This window comes from Polyodon spathula, chromosome 8 (genome assembly GCF_017654505.1).
Source record: "Polyodon spathula isolate WHYD16114869_AA chromosome 8, ASM1765450v1, whole genome shotgun sequence".
Taxonomy (NCBI): Eukaryota; Metazoa; Chordata; class Actinopteri; order Acipenseriformes; family Polyodontidae; genus Polyodon; species Polyodon spathula.
In genome coordinates, this window is record NC_054541.1 from 183,912 (window position 1) to 204,227 (window position 20,316).

Genomic DNA, 20,316 nt, shown 5'->3' on the forward strand with positions numbered 1-20,316 from the left:
GAGCCATAAAACTGCCTGGCAGTTCTAGTTATTATTATTATGATTATATTATTATGATTATTATTATTATTATTATTATTATTATTATTTATTATCATTGCACAGACTCCACATACGTAAACAGAAAATTCAAATACACTGTCTATTGATGAGAAGTCTATGTATACATGTATAATATACTTAAAATGTGATCATACTTGGAAATGTTTACTTTAATCATATAGGTTGCAAATACTAAGATGGTTTGCAAACCTAAAACTTACACAGAGAAACCAACAATGAAAGAAATAATGTAGTTTCCATTGCATTTGAATACAGATATTTGAACTCAACATTTCAGTAAAAAAAATAAACAATGGAAATTAAAAACAAGTTGTTTTAAAACATGTTTTAAGTGACAGTGACAAAGCCGAAAAAGACGGGAAATTGTCAGGTAAGAGCTCCACTGTGCTCTTACTTCACCCATGTTCTGACAAGGCTTTCCAGCACACACTGCTTAACTGCTACAGTAAGGGGGTTCACTTCACACAACACAGGTAGTCGCCACCACTGGGCAGGTCAGCGGGTTGCCGAGGACTCAAAAGTTCTCTGAAACAGTACAGGAGCTAATACAGTAGCTATCCTTCAGAAATTTAGAAGAGTCACTGTCCTTTGTGATTGAAACCAAAACAACTGTAGTAATGACTGTTGACTATGTGACATTTGTTTAATCTCTTAATTTTTGTAAGTTTTGCAGTGAAATTGTTTCCTGTTCCTTATGAACAACATTACACAACTATGTGTGATTTCCAATACAAAGATGACCATTCTGTGGCAACCTACACGCACGTTCAAGGGGTGTCCATTTCTGCTAAACAAACAAAATAAAAGCTACTGTAAACATGAATCTCTTCAGTTAAAAATCAAGAAAACCAACCCCATGATTGATACTACAGTATTTGATGTCCTTTCAATGATTTCATTATTATGCCACACATACATCCACATGTATTTTCCAGCATATTAAAAACGAGTATGGCTTTTGTCAACCAAATAAATAAAAATAGCTGAAAGGGTTGAAAACAAAGGTTACTGTTAAACATGTTTGTATACTTGAGAAAGAAAAGTATAGAAGAAATACATCATCTCACTTCAGAGGTGTTCTGATTATCTTTTACAATTCGCATGTCAATGCTTTTAGTCACACAGAACAGTGCTCTTTCTTCACTTCTAAAGCAGTGGTTCACAGTCCTGGTCCGGGGGACCCCTCGTTTCTGCTGGGTTTTGTTCCAGCTGAGCTGTCACTTACTTAAATGAACAGTCAAGTGAACTAACAATTTGGTTAATCAGATTTTTAAATTATTTTTCAGCTTATAAGAAGTAGATTTCAAGTTCTATTCAATTTCATACATAACATGAAATCTCCACCTCTTTGAAATCATTAAACAGTTACTTTAATTGAGTGTTCAATAAAGAAATTGAGTTGGAAAAAAAAAAGTAACAGCAGGCACAAGGGGGTCCACAGGACCAGGCATGAGAACTGCTGATCTAAGCATATTAGGCAGTTTCAGAGAACTTTTGAGTCCTCAGTGACCCGCTGACCTGCCCAGTGGTGGTGACTATCTATGCTGTGTGAAGTGAAACCCCCTACTGTAGCAGTTCAGCAGTGTGTGCTGGAAAGCCTTGTCAGAACATGGGTGAAGTAAGAGCGCAGTGGAGGTCTTACCTGACAATTTCCTGTCTTTTTCAGATTTGTCAGCATTTACTGTCACTTAACACACAGTTTTATATTTATATATATATATATATATATATATATATATATATATATATATATATATATATATATATATATATATATATATATATATATCCTGCACTAATTGGTTATTGGGCAAATTAACCAATAAAATTTAATGGGCACTAATGCAATTCAAGCCCACTAAATCAAGGAGCATCTCTATAATTAAAGGTCAAGTAGTAGATAAAAGGTTCTGCATTAATGGTGAGGCTATACCAACAGAAGCCAGTGAAAAGTCTGGGAAGATGTTATGACGGGGATCTAAAGGACACAGTTCACGCAGGAGAAGTTAGACAACAAGCAGAGGAAGGGTTGAAGAGCATAGACAACAGCACTTTACACAGCAAACTAAAACTCTGGTGCTTTCAGTTTGGTCTGCTGCCGAGGCTGCTGTGGCCACTGACTGTGTACGAGGTTAAGAAGCTGGAATGTTTATTCAGTTCCTACGTCAAGAAATGGTTGGGAGTTCCACATTGCCTCAGCAGAGTGGGACTTTATTGTAAAGGAATACTGCAGCTACCAATCTCTGCTCTAACCAAGGAGTTCAAGTGTGCCAAGGTCGACTGGAAATGACATTAGTAGATTCATGCGACAAATGCATAAGGGTGGCAGCACCTGTGTTAAAAACTGGAAGTGGGTGGCAAAGAAAGCTGTGGAAGATGCTAGGGCTACCCTTCGAATCATTGATATTATGGGGCAAGTTCAGCATGGAAAAGGAGTTTTTGGTCTCAGTTCAGCTCCTCATACATGGCACAAGACAACCCCAGCTCAATGGAGGAAGCTGGTAGTCAACGAGGTGCAAAATCAGGAGGAGAGGATGAGGTGTGTAAAGGCCATTTCCCAGGCCAGGCAGGGAAAATGGATGAGAAGGGAGAGTGTGGAACAATGCAAGATGGGCTGGCAAGACCTATGGACAATGGGTTTGCACATAATGTCTGCATGTCTCAGTGAAACCAGGCCTTTCCTCTATGAAAACATTACACAGCTTAATATTTCTATGGTTTAAATGGTTACTTCATAGAATCTATTTTTTCCAAATATTTAATTTCTTCCCACTTAAGATGACATGGTATTTGTTCTGTATATTTATTTCTACTGCAGTTTCTGCTTGGATCATTACTGTGAGGTGATTAATAGATAGGGGGAGTTTTGTTGAAACCAGACCCACAACACAATGATACAGCATGACTGGTATTTTAAATAATAATTGATCAATGAACACCAGAGTTGTCGTTGAAGTCTTCTATTTTGTGCTTGTTTTTTCCGCCACAATGTCTATTTGTTTGAATCTGTCAAAGATACAATAGAAGGGACTCTTATTGGATTTTTTCAACGCAGTAATCACCTATGTTATACAAACCCTTAGTTAAAATAGGAAGGAATATGACAGCAGCTCTGGCTCGCTCACTTGTCAGAGTGTTGGACTTCGATTCCTAGAGTAGATAATTCAAGTCCCGCATGATGCAAAAATTTCAAAAATGTTGTTTAATTTACCTTTTTCTCAATAATGTTTGGCTTTGAATCCAGTTCAAGTGACAAATGAAACCAAGGTGTGAACCCCAGCTTAGCCCAGGTCCACATCACACAGTGTAATAATGTGTTTCATGCAGTAGGAGAGCCAGTTGGCTGGACATCTCTGTTGGTAGAGCAGGGGACTGTGATTCCCAGGTTAGTGGAATCAAACCTATGTGAGAAACATGAGTTTTGTTTTCATTTTCAAACACTTTACCCATTCTGATAGACCCCCCTGGGGGAGGGGAAGAGGGGGGTGTTGGTAACACAAAGAAGAAGGAAGGGGAGGTGGGTAAAATGGTTTGTTGATTTTAACACAAAATGAATGAACACTGACTTGTGTTATATTTCACACATTATTTTTTAGAGGGTAAAGAGAAAGTGAAAAAAAAGAAAATTAAGCAAGCTATTTAGGGCAGGGAAGTAACAAGCGCAGAGAAACTTTCTGTGATAATACACCCACGCCTTACCTGTAAGATTCCTACAAAAACAATAATGCTTTTAAAGGAATGCGTGTTGAGGGTAAATGTTAGTGGACATCGCAAAACTTGGTAACATCATAAAATACTTGTATTATTATTATGAGCTAGTATTAGTGATAGTATTTGGAATCAAAACATTCTCTTGTTAGAACTACTTTCTAAATACACCTCGGAGTCTGTTATCTGCAGCTACAGTGAATCCGTCAGAACTTCTCGGAGGAGGAATAACTCAGAGAGACGCAAGTGGGCTGCATGCAGTCATACTCTAGTTTAAAAATTGGAATGTGTGCCAAAGAAAGTAAGTAGGGAACACCCTCAAACGCCCAAAAAGTTGAGTCAGAACCATGCAACATTGCAAGACTATTTTTTCACTGCAAATCTGTTATTGAAAATGGGACACAGCTGCAACTGTTTCAGACTGGCATTGCGCCTGAAAAAGTAATTTTCTGTGCCATCACGCCTCCTTCAAAAATGAGGATGTGCTCTACAGCTTTGGTTTAAGCCCGAGTCATTCCCTCGCTGGCTACGGTTGGTAGTCCACATGGACAGCGCGTAATTGGCTAAGCGCTGCCCGGGCGCCTGCAAGCCTGGGGAATGGGTCTCGGGACGTGTGTAGCACATCTTCATGTGGGAATATGGGAATGTGTTCTCTAATCTATGGGGGAAATGCATTTGGAAAAGAAACTAATGTTAAGCTAATTAAAGATATAGAACACTTTTGAACATAGCTTTTAAACATAGAAATGCTACTCTAATCTTGTATATATCCAATTCAAATAATAAGCAAATATAAAATAAATATAATTCAATGAATCATTGACCTTCATGATAGACCTGCATGATTGATCCTGATGAAGCAGGTCACATATATTCTCACAACATTGTTCCACTACTTCCCTAACCCCACACTGCATACATAATCCATTCTCATGCGCTCTAATTCTATACAAGGCTGCATCCTAAACCGCACCCTCCCTCACTCGTGACCCTCGCTTGAGGGGCATAAGTACTGTGGTGGCCATCTTAGGGGGTGTCCCAATTCCTTAGGGAACGAGTGAAGGGAGCTTTACGTGCCCTAAACTGTACCCTTTGACGGAGTGTACAAAACAGTAGACTTCTGCGGAAGTGTTTTTGTGCTGAAGTCCCGGACCTCTTTGCGTTAAAGGTGGAGGTAAGACCCTTTCAAATCTGGCAGACGCGGCACATCAATGTAGTGTGAATGTAGTCAGCTAGGAAATTGCAGATATTGGTAAGTTATTTGTCCAGCACATTATTTGTGAAATGTATTTTGGCTGATGAAAAAGCGATCCCTATGATGAGCATAAACAGGAGGAGTTTTCCCAAGAACAAAAATAGAAAACACACTTGTTTTCTAATGCGTCATTTTTATTTGAATTACTTTTGGAAAATGGAAAGGAAGATTGTATAGCTCAGTATAATAGTTTACATAAAATGAACGGAGGCCCTTTAAGTTTAAAGGAATTGTGGCAGGCTGGCGAGTGGATAGAGGCCCAGAGACAGACTGCAGTTCAAAAAAAATAACTATTTTATTATAAATAAACACAAAAATGAAAGGGCACAAGGGCCAGAACAAAGCAATTTAAACACAAAAAGATAAAAAGCAAAACTTACAAAAAATAACAGTTTCCAGGCTGGGCGATGCCTTCACTGGACTCAAACTTTCTAAACAACCCCAAAAAAACCAACCTGCTTCCTTAGTTCCCTCTCCCCAAATGAGAAGCAGAGGCCTCCTTTTATATCAGGTGGCTGGGCGCTGATTGATCGTTAATCAACCTAATCAACTAATCAACCCCAGCCACCTGAACATAATAAACCCAGGCAGGCAGGGGAAATTAACCCCATCCCTGCCAATTTAAAGGGCAGAGCTTTGCTCTGCCACACACCTCCCCCCATGTACAACGTACACTGGCCCTCTCGGGTTCTGAGAGCGGCGGCGGCTCCTCCCTCTCGGGCTCTGAGAGCGGCGGCGGCTCCTCCCTCTCGGGCTCTGAGAGCGGCGGCGGCTCCTCCCTCTCGGGCTCTGGGAGCGGCGGCGGCTCCTCCCCCCTCTCTGGCTCTGGGGACGACGGCAGATCCTCCTCCCTCTCTGGCTCTGGGAGCGACGGCAGATCCTCCTCCCTCTCTGGCTCTGGGAGCGACAGCAGATCCTCCTCCCTCTCTGGCTCTGGGAGCGACAGCAGATCCTCCTCCCTCTCTGGCTCTGGGAGTGACGGAGGCTCCTCCTCCCTCTCTGGCTCTGGGAGCGACGGCAGATCCTCCTCCCTCTCTGGCTCTGGGAGCGACGGCAGATCCTCCTCCCTCTCTGGCTCTGGGAGCGACAGCAGATCCTCCTCCCTCTCTGGCTCTGGGAGCGACGGCAGCTCCTCCACTCCTCTCTGGCTCTGGGAGCGACGGAGGCTCCTCCTCCCTCTCTGGCTCTGGGAGCGACAGCAGATCCTCCTCCCTCTCTGGCTCTGGGAGCGACGGCAGCTCCTCCTCCCTCTCTGGCTCTGGGAGCGACGGCAGCCCCTCACCCCTCTCTGGCTCTGGGAGCGACGGCAGGATCCTCCTCCCTCTCTGGCTCTGGGAGCGACGGCAGCTCCTCCTCCCTCTCTGGCTCTGGGAGCGACGGCAGCTCCTCCTCCCTCTCTGGCTCTGGGAGCGACAGCAGATCCTCCTCCCTCTCTGGCTCTGGGAGCGACAGCAGATCCTCCTCCCTCTCTGGCTCTGGGAGCGACGGCAGATCCTCCTCCCTCTCTGGCTCTGGGAGCGACGGCAGATCCTCCTCCCTCTCTGGCTCTGGGAGCGACGGCAGCTCCTCACCCCTCTCTGGCTCTGGGAGCGACGGCAGCTCCTCACCCCTCTCTGGCTCTGGGAGCGACGGCAGCTCCTCACCCCTCTCTGGCTCTGGGGACGACGGCAGCTCCTCACCCCTCTCTGGCTCTGGGAGCGACGGCAGCTCCTCACCCCTCTCTGGCTCTCGGGAAGGCAGGCTCACCCCTCTCTGGCTCTCGGGAAGGCGGCTCACCCCTCTTTATTGGAGTGACCGGGGCATCTCCCATGTCTACCGCCAGGTAATTAACCACCATGAGGGCAACCTCTGGGAAGGAGGCCGGGTGGTGTTGTTCCTCCCACTGTTCCCACCTCTCCCCATCTCGACGCCACAGCGTGTTGATAACTATGGGGAGATCGTGGACGAGGTCTGCCTCAGGGTGCATCAACCAGTCCCAGATCTCCTGGGACGGTGGTGAAGGTGGTGGTGCTGGAGGTAGTGGGGTGGCCCCTGATGCCCGGGGTGAACAAGGCACCTCTTCCTGGGCCTGGTTGTAGGGGCATCCTGCCCAGTTGTGGCCGTCCTCCTCACACCGGCCACACCAGTTTGCCGGTGGCACGTCTGGGCAGGACCGCCAACGATGGTCCTCCTTCCCACACCAGGAACACCAGGGGAAGAGGCTGGCCGGGTCCTCCAGCGGTGGCTGCAGCAGCTTACATTTCTTCAGCTGCTGCTGCTTTTCCTGCCTTTGCCGCTGTCTGCTCTTCTTTCCCATTTCTTTTTTTTTTTCAAAAAAAAAAAAAAAAAAATTATCCCAAAAATTCACAAAACAAAACAAAAATACTGCTCTGAGCCTCTAGGTGGCGCTATCCCACTTCTGACACCAAATGTGGCAGGCTGGCGAGTGGATAGAGGCCCAGACAGACTGCAGTTCAAAAAAAAATAACTATTTTATTATAAATAAACACAAAAATGAAAGGGCACAAGGGCCAAAACAAAGCAATTTAAACACAAAAAGATAAAAAGCAAAACTTACAAAAAATAACAGTTTCCAGGCTGGGCGATGCCTTCACTGGACTCAAACTTTCTAAACAACCCCAAAAAAACCAACCTGCTTCCTCAGCTCCCTCTCCCCAAATGAGAAGCAGAGGCCTCCTTTTATATCAGGTGGCTGGGCGCTGATTGATCGTTAATCAACCTAATCAACTAATCAACCCCAGCCACCTGAACATAATAAACCCAGGCAGGCAGGGGAAATTAACCCCATCCCTGCCAATTTAAAGGGCAGAGCTTTGCTCTGCCACAGGAATACAAAAAAGAAAAAGAAGATAAAGAACTATAAATAAAATGGATAGCAAAAAGTATTTTCTTGACCGTCAGACTTTGATTCTGTAAACTAAAATCACTGCCGGTAACCTAAATTCACTACCCTTTTGTATATAATCTGTGTAAACTTCTCTTTACTGTCTATAGTACTCCCCTCTCTCGCTCGCACACTCTCTCTTTGTTTTAATGGCTTCTTTAACCGGATATCAGCTTAAACTGAGTGGGCAGAAATATAGATATTTAAAATAATGTGACGTCCTTTGCAAGTGATGTATCTCCTCTATATTCAAGCATGTGTGAGTAAAATAGAAAACGTAATCACCAAGGGTTCAATCGAATTACAACTCCGGAACACTTCTATCCTTTACTGCAAACTCACATTCCTTGCTCCACCAAGGCACAGGATTCCTCCCCACCTTCCCAGGTTTTTTAATTGGGATTGTCTCATTTGCCACCTTAAAAATGGCTTCAGTCACTTTCACAAAAAACATTCACATCACTCGAAACTAGCAAATCATTGATAGCCTCATCACATTTAAATGTATACAACACCCACTTTGCTTTCTTCAAATTCCACATAGCACTACTTTCTCTTTGATTAATATGACCACTCCTATATTTATACTCATTAACTTTCCATTCACACTTTCCTGCTATACTAGAACGTAATGAAATATCAATACTGCTCATATTCCCTGTATACTCTTTCATCCTTGTTGCCTCTTCATTATTAAGTATCACTAAATTGCTCAAATCAATACACTCTTCTGTAACGCTCCCATTCCTATCTCTTTCACCACTGCCCCACAACTCATTATGTCCATTTAAATCTCCACATACCAAAATCGGTAAATTGTGATCTGTTTTCATCATTAGTTTTAATTCATCCAAATCAATGATTTTACGAGGATTATATATATCACTACCCTCATTTTCTCATTTACTACAATATCCACTAAAATAGCTTCCATTTTTTACATTGCGTTACCCCCTGCACATGCTTTATACCTTCCTTGATAAATATGCAAACTCCTCCCCCATTTCCTTCTTCCCTGTCCTTGCTAAAACACACCCCCCCAGGAATTTAAAAAGTTTTTAACCATGTCTCTTGCACACACACTATATCTGGTTTCTCAGGAAAGGAGTCAATATATTTTTGAAACTCTTGACCATGCCCATTCCATTGTACAACTAAAAACACAATTTATTACTAGTACCCTAGTCATTCTTAACTTTTCAAATTTAACACATCATGTATAATCTGGTCTGATTCCATTAAATTTCAAATGGCTGCCTTCACTACTATTCTAATTCTGACATTTCTTCTTATCTGTTTTACATTGCTCATACCCATGCTTTCACCCAGCTCATCTGACTTTTACACACCACTGCCACATGACTGAATCTCTGACACGTAAAACATCTTAACGGCACTAGGATGTACTGTTTTACCAGAAATGACTTTTTAAAATTTGAAATCTCTTAACTTCATTTACTCTTTCATTTTTCAGTTCACTCTATTTCTTCCTCTGAGATATCTTTGGGGACTCCATAAATGACTCCCTTTGCAGTTAGTTTTCTTTTAGGTAACTGGCACTTAATCTTCCCTTTATCTAACATCTTTAACTCCAGTAATTTCCTCATTTGAACTTCAGTTTTACAGATTACCAACAGATCACCTCCCTGCATTTTATTTGCTTTTCAATGTTCTCAACTGCACTTTTAATCCACTTAGCAATTTTTAGAGGATTTATCTCCCCATTTTTTTTCTTTCTCTACAGCTTTCATAATTGCCACATACTCTTTAAATCACTCTCATCCTCCCCTCCCTTCCTTCTTCAATCTCACATTCTGAACTACTTTTCTTTCTACCTCTTTTCAGCAGCTTTTTTTGTTTCCCCCCTTTCTCCCACTCCTCTATCACCCACTCCTCCGCCTCCTCCTCACAATGATGTTAAGATCTTAATATTGTTTTCACCGACTGGTATCCTTCTGCTGTAATTCTGAAACTGGCGCGCTTTCCTCCTACTCCCATGATCCTCGCCGTTCCCACAATCCTCTCCCTCCTTCTATGTCAAAAACTTTGAATACAGTTAGACAAAACGGTTGATTTATATAACACAACCAAATTGCCAATCAAACAAATAATCAATTATAACAAACAAAAATTAAAAGAAAGTTTAAAGACAGGATTCCCCAGGGTCTCACTATCCTACCCATTGCAGTCCACCTGCTACATTCATCAATGTACAAAAACACCCGTCTGGAGAGCGAGAGGGATGTGCAGCCATTAACTAGGACACGACAAGTGCCAATGTCTTTTACAATTGATTGCAAAGCATTGTTTGTTTGTTTGTTTTGTTTTGCTTTGCGTTTCCTTCATCAATGAATAACCAAGAACATTTTTACAGCTTGACGACATCAATGGTGGTCCTGACATGACAACTGAAGAAAATGTCCAAAACTTGGGTGAGAATCAAGCCATCAACAATGATTATGTTAAATCTGGATATGACAAGGGCCACCTTTACCCCGTGCCCCAGGCAGACGATCAGTGCGCAGCGTACTCCATCTTCACCCTGACCAACGCGGCTCCACAGCACCCACACTCCAACAGGGGTGTGTGGAATCAAATGGAGAGGGCTGTCCTCAACAACGTGAATAAAAGTTGCCAACTGGATAATCCAATCCTAGCAGTCTAATGAACCATAGTGTGAACACACCAGCGTATTTCTGGAATGCCTTTTGCTGCTTTGACAAAAATTCTAAAAAGTGTGTGTCCAAGGCTCATGTAGGTCCGAACGACAGCAGTGGAACAATCCAGGAACTGAGCCTGGATAAACTGGAAAACACACTGTCGCTGTCTGTATTCAGAGGACTGGGCCAAACTAATATTAACAATCATTAACACTGTGTGCACTAGAACTACTTAATATCACACAGAACTATAACATAGTACCTCCTTTCAACCCCAAATGTATCAGCTGTGTTCCATCTTCTAATTGCCATCCTGGCTGTAGTGGTTTCTGGACATGGGATATCCGAGTGTCTGTGCCCGTCATTTTCCTACCAGCCTTAGAAGTGGATCTAAAGTTAGTTGTGTTGAAGTTAAAGTTTTATTGTATTAAACGTTCGCTGCTCTCCGAGAGGGCTGCACATGTACCAGTCAGAGCAATACACACAACTTACTTTAGCATTTGTAGCAACACATGGGAACAGGTAACACACACACAACCTTTATTCAATGTCTCCTTCTTCTTTTCTGTCACTACAAGAAAAACAGACACAATAAGTGCTGACTCAAATAACAGTGCAATAAGCTAAATTGTCCCCTTTATTACCATCTGGTTTGTCAGTAGCACTACCAGTAGCAGTTTAATAAATATCCCCTCCAGTTATATCCCTTTAGAAAGAAAAAAGGCCAATCTCCCTTCCCTCCACTAGAGGGAAATATACCAAAGCTGCCCTATCAGGGCCCTGCTGTGAGGGGAAGTCCCGCCCACCTCCTGCTGAAGAGGGATGTCCTCACAGTAGCACATTGCCATTTTCTTTCGAAATCAGAGGTCAGCTGGGGACATGGCCTAGAAGAGTAATGGTTGTCATTCTCTTTCAGGGAACCAGGGTTATGGTAATAACCTAATGTTCCCTTTCAACTCGAATGACAAAAGCTGTACCAAAGCTGTCGTGGCTCCAGATTACCGACAGTACAGCCCCACAGTGATAGCAACAGAGCCCACATGATGCCTAAGGGCATGCTGCCTGCAAAACTCTAGAGCCCAGAGAGGGTCTCGTTCGGTTTGTCACGTCAAGGAGGTAAAAACGCACACATGTCTGACTACTTGTCCCTGTAGCAGCACTGCATAACTGACCTCTAGATTGGGACCTGTAGCAGACAAACACCTGGTTGGACTTTGAGGCGACCTCCATGGCCTTGTGGGACCTCTCAAGGCTCACATCAATGGTCACCCCGAAAGTCTGCACCGGTGTAATGGGGGCATCCAGCAGCGCCACCTTCTCAGTCTCCACGACCTTAGCTTGCGTCAGCCACAAATGCCGGCGCGCGGCCACCATTGCCGCCAGCGACCTCCCTGATGCCTGAGCGAACTCCCCTATTAGGTCAGTCATCACCTTAGCCACAGTCTAGAGCTCCCCTGTGTCTGCCTCCGTGGCTCTGTCCTGCAGCCTCTCCGCCAACTGGCTCTGGTACAGCACCAGTATGGCGATGGCGTTTGCTGCTCTCACGGACAGCACTGCCAATGCGTGTGGGTGCTATTGTGGGCAGTTAATATTTTCTTAAGAGCAATAAATTAAACGACCTCCAAGAACAGTTGGGCATAAAGATATACCTTTGATTGTCAAGATCTCAGTGGGACCTCCAATAATAGCTGTGGGTACTATTGTAATGTACAAACCCATTTTTAATATCGCTCTCTGAAAACGATGGCAGTTTTACACGTTACAACAAGCCGAAAATAGATCACATTCCAGACTGTTCAAAGTTCATGAATCGTGTTTGTTCAACATGATCAATGCTGGGAATCTCTTCTTAGAAAGATGGCATTTATTAAGCATGCAATAAAATAAGTTTGAAAATCACACAAAACAGTTACACAATTAAATGTCAATTTAAAAGCATTACAATGAGAACTAAGGTTTAAAACAACAATTCACCAAAGAAATACTAGTACATACTGAGACAAGGGGTCACAATACCTGAATAGATATTTTAAGAGTATTGTTACCTAGCCTGAAAAGTAGTCTCTTGCGTTTCTCCGAGTGTCAGGGCTCCCAACCTTGATGGATAAATACTTAGAGCTGAGGGTTCCAGGTGCAGTCTTTAATTTCTTAGAGTTTTTTTAGTCTTCTTAGGTCTGAGGCAGCAGTCACAGGCTAGGGGTGGCTAGCAGGTCTGGGGGAGGCTAGCAGGTCTGGGGGAGCAAGGAGCTGGGCTAAAGCAGGGGTTTTATACTTTTCAAACAAAGACATTATTTGAATTTCCCGCTGCATGCTCTGATTGGCTATTGTAGCGAATGGGCTTGCAATCTTGAGCAGGTAGTTAATGAAACTGTCCTTTGTGTATGCAGAGTCTGTACAGATTACAAATTCTGTAATGTTCTGCTGGATAGCTGTTTGGACAGCCAGAAAAGCTCCTACCAACTCGGCATATTGGCTGGTTTTTGATAACAGGTGATAACTCTTTTGGAACGAGTTATGTTCCCATATTAGTCCTGCTCCTGCTTTCAGTGTTCCTCCCTTCCTGGTTGTGCTGCTGTCTATGTAGACGTTCGGCAGTCCCCAGCACACGTCCTCATTGTAGTTCAAATGGGGATTAGGTTCTGGGGGATCTTCTGGAAGGTTTTCTGCTTCTGCACTGGGTTCGCGCATAGTGCAGTCGTGAAGTTCCTCCAGGTTTTGTGCTACTTCACTCTTCTTGTCTTGGCATATCGTACTTCTATCGGGAGTCCTTCAACTGCCAAAATCCAGGATGCAATCCTGCTGCTTGACACTCTGCCATCTCAGATTGTCTGGCTGTTCAGGAAGGCAATGGTACGGTGCCGTGTGTCCAGGATGATTTTCACGCCACACACAAGATTCTTGAAGTATTGTATTGCCCATATTGTGGCAAATAAAGCTTTCTCGCAGTCCAAGTATTTGAGTTCTACCTCACTCAGGGTTTTGCTTGCGTATGCAATGATCCGTTTTTCATTGTCATGCATCTGGCACAGGACTGCACTGACACTCTGATCTGTGAATCCTGTTGTGAGGTAGAATTCCTTACTCTTATCAGGATATGCTAGGGATGGGGCTTGTGTGATACAGTCTTTCAGTACTGTCATGGCTTTTTCTTGCTCTGGCCCCCATATCCAAAGTTCTTCTTTCTTTAATAATTTAAAGAGAGGTTTTGCAATCCTTGCATAGTCATCCACAAAGTGACGTGAGTAGTTACATATGCCCAGAAAACTGCAGAGTTCTTTTACAGAAGTGGGTGGTCTTACAGCTCGCAGGGCTTCTGTTTGGCTTTGCTGTGGTCGTATGCCTTCTGTTCCTATTTCAAAGCCAACATAGTTCACCTGTTTTCTACACCACTGTCCTTTAGTAAGTGATATTTTGGCACCTGCCTTTTCTAGTTGGTGTAGTACATACCCAAGTGTCTCAAGGTGTTCTTCCCAGGTGTCACTCCATACTAAACTGTAATCCACATAGATAGAAATCTTCCTTGTTGCTGCATCCGGGAATACTTTATGCAGGAAGATGTTAAATTCCGCTGGTGATTTGGAGTAGCCAAATGGGCACCGATTCCATGTGAACTGACGATTATTGAAAGAGAAGGCCAATTTGTACTGGTCTCTGGGGTCCACTTTCAGGGTCCAAAATCCATTAGACACATCGAGGGCCGTGAAGAACTTTGCCTGTTTAACCTTGGTAAGGGTTTCATCTAAATAGGTCATGGGCCATCTAGATAGTGGAACTTGTTTGTTTAGCTGCCTGTAATCAATGGTTATCCTCCACTTTCCTGTAGGCTTCAGAACCAGCCAGATAGGCGAGTTATAGTGGAGTTACATTCCCTGATAAGGCCTCTTTCCGATAGTTTGTCAATTGTCTCTTGTATTGACTCGTGGGCTGCGATGGGGATCCTGTACTGTCTGATGTAAACTGTTTTTTGTCCAGTGTCAGTTGGTATTTTGACCATATGTAAGTTGGTCTCCCTGCAATAGTTGGAATCTCTGGAGTAAAGTCTCTTATGCTTACAAATCAACTGCTCCAGTTGTAGCCGCTGTGTATTTGTCTCCAATGCATTAGCTGTGGAGATCTGTTCTTTCAGCTGCTCCTCAAATCCAGGGAAGATTTCTTCAGTCTGTACCTGAACTCTGTCTTCTGTGACTTCTAATAAGTCCTTTGCAGGCATTGGCACCACTTTGTTTACGTGGTGTGGCTGGCAGTTTATCTCATCATCAGTCACCTGGACGGAGAGGACCAATTCCCCCCTTTCTATCCTGCTGTCATATAAATCGTCTTTGTTTATAGGGCAGATGGATTGAATTAAGATTAGTCCTTGAGGTAGTGTGACATTGTTTTGCTTCTCCACATTGTCAGGTACTGTTCCTATAACTGGGACAGTGAGTTCTTAATAATGGAAGTTCTTTACAATTGCCAACCCTATCTCAGTGTGTGCAGGGACTGCGACTGATTCTGCACTGAGATTGTCCACCGAAAGGTAGGAAGAGTTTGATGTAAACTCTATGTGTTCCAATTTAGCTACTGCAAGGTTCAGGTTGGAGAAGTAGATCCCTGGTTGGAAAAATGCTTCCTTTTCTGGTAATCCTTGTCCTTCTTGGGGTGCGATTTGCACTAGGCTATCCCTTTGTTGTGCTGGGAGCATTGTGTCTTGTGCAGTGACAATGTGGCAGACCTATGGGATTGTCTGCCCAGACAACTGCTCTGTGCTGTCTGTGATTGGTGAAGGGTCACCTCGCAATCTGGTCCACAGCTGTTCACCAATTCTATCCATGCATATGCCGAGTCGCACTAGGAAGTCTGCTCCAAGATAGAAAGATTTACTGAGGTTTGGGAGCACATAAACAGTGTGCAGGAGTCTCCTGTTTCCTAATCGAATCCACAGGTTGCATCTACCTGCAGCTCTGTAGGCCTTCTTGTGGTTGGGAACACTGTGGAAGTCCTCTGCTTTATCAACAAAGGTAAGGTCTCTTCTCAGCCTCTGAAGTTTGTTGACAGTTTTACATTGATCAATGTCCGTTCATATGTTAAGTAGAGGGGATAAAGTTTGGCAACCGTGTCCTCTATTTGTAGTAGGACATGGGTTTATAACCCCTTGTTGATGGTTGTGCACAAGGGTAGTGGTTCCACTTCTAGGAGACAAGCAGTCTGGGTTGAGCAGTCTTCTTGCTTGGGCTTTGCTGCAGCAGCATCTTCTGCATTTATTCTGGGGCTGCTAGTGATTAACTCTTTGGAGTCAGGAGGGAACAGCAGTGTCAGGTCTAAATAATTCTCATCTGCATGGGCTGTTTGGCTCTGTGGGGCAGTGACAACAAAACCCAGTGCTGCAATGGCATCTTCATCACTTTTGCCACTTGGAGTGTAGCGGTCTGTGTGGATTTTGCATATTTGTGGGTAGTTGTCTCCATTTTTGCCGCCTGCCCATAGTTCATTCTGATCGCAGTCTATTATGGGTTTCAACCTGAGCAGTAAGTCCATTCCAATTAGTAGTTCTTTTCCCTCGCTGTAGCTGAAGTGGATTGGGTGATGGATTTTTGTCCCATTAAATGTGATGTCCAACCAAATCTTAAATCTTGGTCGCTGCACCTCTTTGCTGCCATATCCAGTAAACTTTATTTCACTGGGGTGTTCATCCACAGTTCCACCCTGTATTTGCAGTTTGGTTTTTAGTGCCTCAAACAGTTCGTTCGTTATAAGGGTAATCTCGGCACCTGGGTCAAGGAAGGCCTCTTCTTGGAGCATGTCTTGAATGAATACCTTTGTGTACAATCTCTGCCTTTCCTAATAAAGGTGCCCAGATAGGTTCGCTTTTGAGCAGTGATGGCTAGTTTTGTCAAACTAGACACATCTGCTTCGACCTGGGTTGTGGATGATTTTCTTCTTGGAGGGAGTGTGCATCGTTTTCCAGTGTTGGGGTTTCTGGTTGGAACTCCTCCTCCACACCTTGCAATTGTATTTCCTTTACTAGGTGTAGAGGGATCTTGGCTTAGTCAGCTGTCAGGTGCGTGTTTAGAGGTGTTGACCTGGCAACTCCTAGATCCACTAGGGGGCATCTCAGTAGCATGTGGTGCAGTAGTAGGAGGAGTCGACATCAAATTATGCATGTGTTGTTGGACACAGAGTTGCACTTCCTGCTCAAGTTCCTGTTGTCGCTTTTCCTTCCAATCATTTGCTCTCCTGTTGCCTTGGTGGTATCCCTCATGGTTAGGTGGTTTGTAGTTCTTGTGTTGGTTGTAGTTTTTGTGGGGCCCATCAGAATATTCTCATCGCCATGGGTGGTTTCTCTCTGTGGATTTTTGGTTGCTGTTAGATGGCAGTGTTTTCTTCCAAGTAGGATTATTTATTTGGAGGCAGTTCACCCCCCTCAGGTTCAAGGAAGTCTGATGTGGTTGTAACTGCTACTACTTGAGGAGTTTCTTGTACTTTTCTTGCATGCATTTTGGAAACCTGTGCATTTTGCCATACTGTCCTAGCAGCTTTCAGGATGTCGTGCATGGGCGTGTCTGCATTTACCACCGCACTTATAGCACTCTGACTTCTTGGGGCAAGTTGCAAATGTACAGTTTGTCGCAAATAACGCTGAATCAGCTAGGCTGGTCAGTAAAACATTTAATCCTTTTGTATGGAGAATCTCAGTAGCTAAGGCTCATGGTTCATGAGCTGATTCAGATTCAGTTGTATTGAGTTTGCCCACTAATGATGATAAACAAACTACAAGTTAGGTGCCTGCTGATATGAAAAACAGTGAGTTTTGGCCCCCTACTCTATTCTGGATGAATGGCATCCCTTCTAAAGTGTCTCCATGTGAGCAGAAAGAAGTGTATAGTAGCAATGTGTACAGATCCAGAACTATTGTACATGGTGCACAAGTAACCCTGACACATAAATTAAAACATAATCCTCTTGTTAATTGTGCATGTAATATGTGCCAAAGCAAGTCATCAGTGACTGGGCTCAGACTTTGTCCGGCATGCAGTCATTTGGCTAAACACTGTAGAGTCCTGTTTGAATGCAATGATTCTGTAGGTGTTTCTTTCTCTCATTTAAATGTAAACCCAAAAAGATATTAAGAGGATTGAATGAAAGGGTCACTTAGTAAAATGGGCGCATCTGGGAAAATTAGAATGTGAGGAAGGTGTCCCTACTAAGCGTGTACAAGTGTCTTGTAGGTATGAAGTCAAGGCCATGGTGACTCACACCTGTGATGCGAGACGATGGATTCTAGAGCCTATTATTGTGTTCACTGAGCCTACCCAAGTGTAACCTGAGACCGAAGTGGAGTCTTGCTGGGAGTGAGCTGAAACCCCGGACATGGATTGGAGAATTTAAAATGAAATGTATTAATGCAATAATATGTGTTATAATCCTTTGTATTGTTTGTATAATCTTTAGCTTGGAAAATTGTGTAAGTGTGTAATCAAAAGTAATGCGTAATGCTGTTTTAATTCTTAATTGTGAAACTTATGTATTTTCTTTATATAAAATCATGCAGTAGAAGCTGGTATAGTTTGATACAAGTGGCCAGTTTTTATGCAGTTTCTTATCAAGATGGGCTTGATTCCCAGAATTGAATGCAAGTTTCTGCAGCACCCTTTTTAGCCTAAGAAAATGTTGTTAAATGTTGAAATAAGGTTTAATATGCTTGCTTATTACTATAAACTATTTGTGCGTGTAAGACCATGTGCTTAACACTGCCTGTTATAATAATATACATGAAATTGTCTCTCATTAAGGTAGGTTTACATTTAAAATAGTTAGTAATCATGTTCTATAGGGAGGAAACTGTCTAGTTTGACTCTGAGTTAAAAGATGATGCAACATAAAGAGATGTTGTTTGAAATATAAAATAAGAAGCTTAAAAAGTAATTTTAAGAAAAAGAATAGAAGATGGGTTTTAAGAAAGTAAAAACTTTATAACTTGCTGTGAGCCTGTCTTGAAGTCGTGCCAGAAAGTAAAGGGATAGTTGGCATGAAGAGCGAAGTTCTCTTATCTAACAGCGTCAAGGATAGAGTGTCTTCTCGCCATAGAAAAATTGGAAAATTCGTGCTGTTAGGAAACTCATAGGACAGAGACATTACAATCTTACACTTAAATAAAAAACAAATAGATTATCCATGAAGAAAAACTCTATATTGGGAAAAACATAAGATGGAAGCTCCTTGTAATATCTGTTAAGCACACGCCTGTAAAGAGAGAAGGAAAACTAATTTGAAGAATAGAATGGCATGAGGGAATATATTATTAGACATTAATACATATAATCAATATAATCATAACTAATAGTGTTGTATATATCTCAAACAACACTTATATATTCAACAATAACATTAGTGTTGTATATACTTTAAACAACACTTATATACTTAACTAACACTACAGTGTTGTATATATTTCAAACAACACTCATATATTCAAAATAATATTATTTTCTTTGTTTCACCTAGCTTTTTAGATAAAGGAGGGGTTGAGAGTGAGATCATGATTGGATGTGTAGACCAGGTGTTATATTTTTATTAATTGTTGGCACAAGGCTCTAAATTTTTAGGCTGTTGTGTGCCAAAGAGATAAGAGTTAGACTTGATAAAGATTCTCCATGTATTCCTATGGAGACGAATCCTATAAAAACACTTTTCGCAAAAGGGTACCACATTCAAGACCTTTGCTCGACAGGGTGAAGTGGTCCATCACTTGCAGATCTCCACCAGACTGATTCCTTTGTTCACGCTACTTTTCCTTATAATAGGAGGTAAGCATATTATTAACATTGTTATATCTCACATGTATTGGTTGCATTGCTATAAGGTTTTGAAACTATGTTTTGGTTTTAAGAGAGTGTTATATTGAATGAAACTGAAATATAGAAGTGGGTGCTTGTAGACTGCATGTGTTGGAATTTGGAGGTCTGATCAACCTACCTTTTTCCAAATATTAAAAGCATTTTAATAAAGTGAAGGAGCATTGCTCTGATTCGTAAAACTTAAAATGACTGAGTCTTGAGTGTCTTTCTTTCCGATTAAATAAAGGTTATATGGACTTACTTACAGCTCGTCCAGTGCTCGAACATAAACCACTAGGAGTTTATAACATCTCTGTCCTTCTGAAGTCTCCCCTGAGTTAAGAGTGTGTGCAGAGTGAACAGAAAATAAATAAGACCAAATAAAAAGAGTACGTGAAAATCTGCAAAACGCAGCAGACATGACAAGTTGTTTGAAGCTTTTGTCCACATTTTCTCCAGGGTTGGGCTCACCAGCATGGTAGAGGCGTTTAAGCTCCTCGTAGAAGTCTCTTGGCTCCTCATCTTTCTTGCATTGTCTGAGATAGGCTGTGTGCAGGGTCGTGCAGCAGTCACCATACCTGGAGTATCTCTGTGTTAATGCTTCACACAGTTTCTCTCTTTCTAGTTTCACCTGATAATGTAGAAGTCCACTCTTGTATTGTGTCAACAAGTGCTAGAGACAGCAGCTTGGCTTTAAGCAGGTCCTTGGTCAGTCTCCAATCTTCTACATTGTTTCTAATGCGACTGATATATCCCTCAATGGTGATGTCTCTTTTAGCTGGGTCAGATTTGTTGAGGGTTGACGCTAGCTTGTGGACTTGGTAGATTTCTTTTTCTCCAAGGCAGGTAGATTGCAGCAAGAGGCGAGGTGCTCTGTCCACTTGATACAAACCATTAGTTCTCAGTTCAGGTTGCCTGTTTCACCATTGT

At 42.7% G+C, this 20,316-nt stretch overlaps 1 protein-coding gene across 1 annotated transcript in view; it reads left to right on the forward strand.

The window, feature by feature from the left end:
- The first annotated feature begins 10,311 nt into the window (after window positions 1–10,311).
- Window positions 10,312–20,316, forward strand: part of LOC121320142 (butyrophilin subfamily 1 member A1-like) — a 28,915-nt gene continuing 18,910 nt past the window's right edge. The window contains exon 1 of the mRNA XM_041258405.1: window positions 10,312–10,492. Coding sequence (XP_041114339.1) covers window positions 10,312–10,492 — 181 coding nt within the window. The remainder of the gene's footprint in view (window positions 10,493–20,316) is intronic.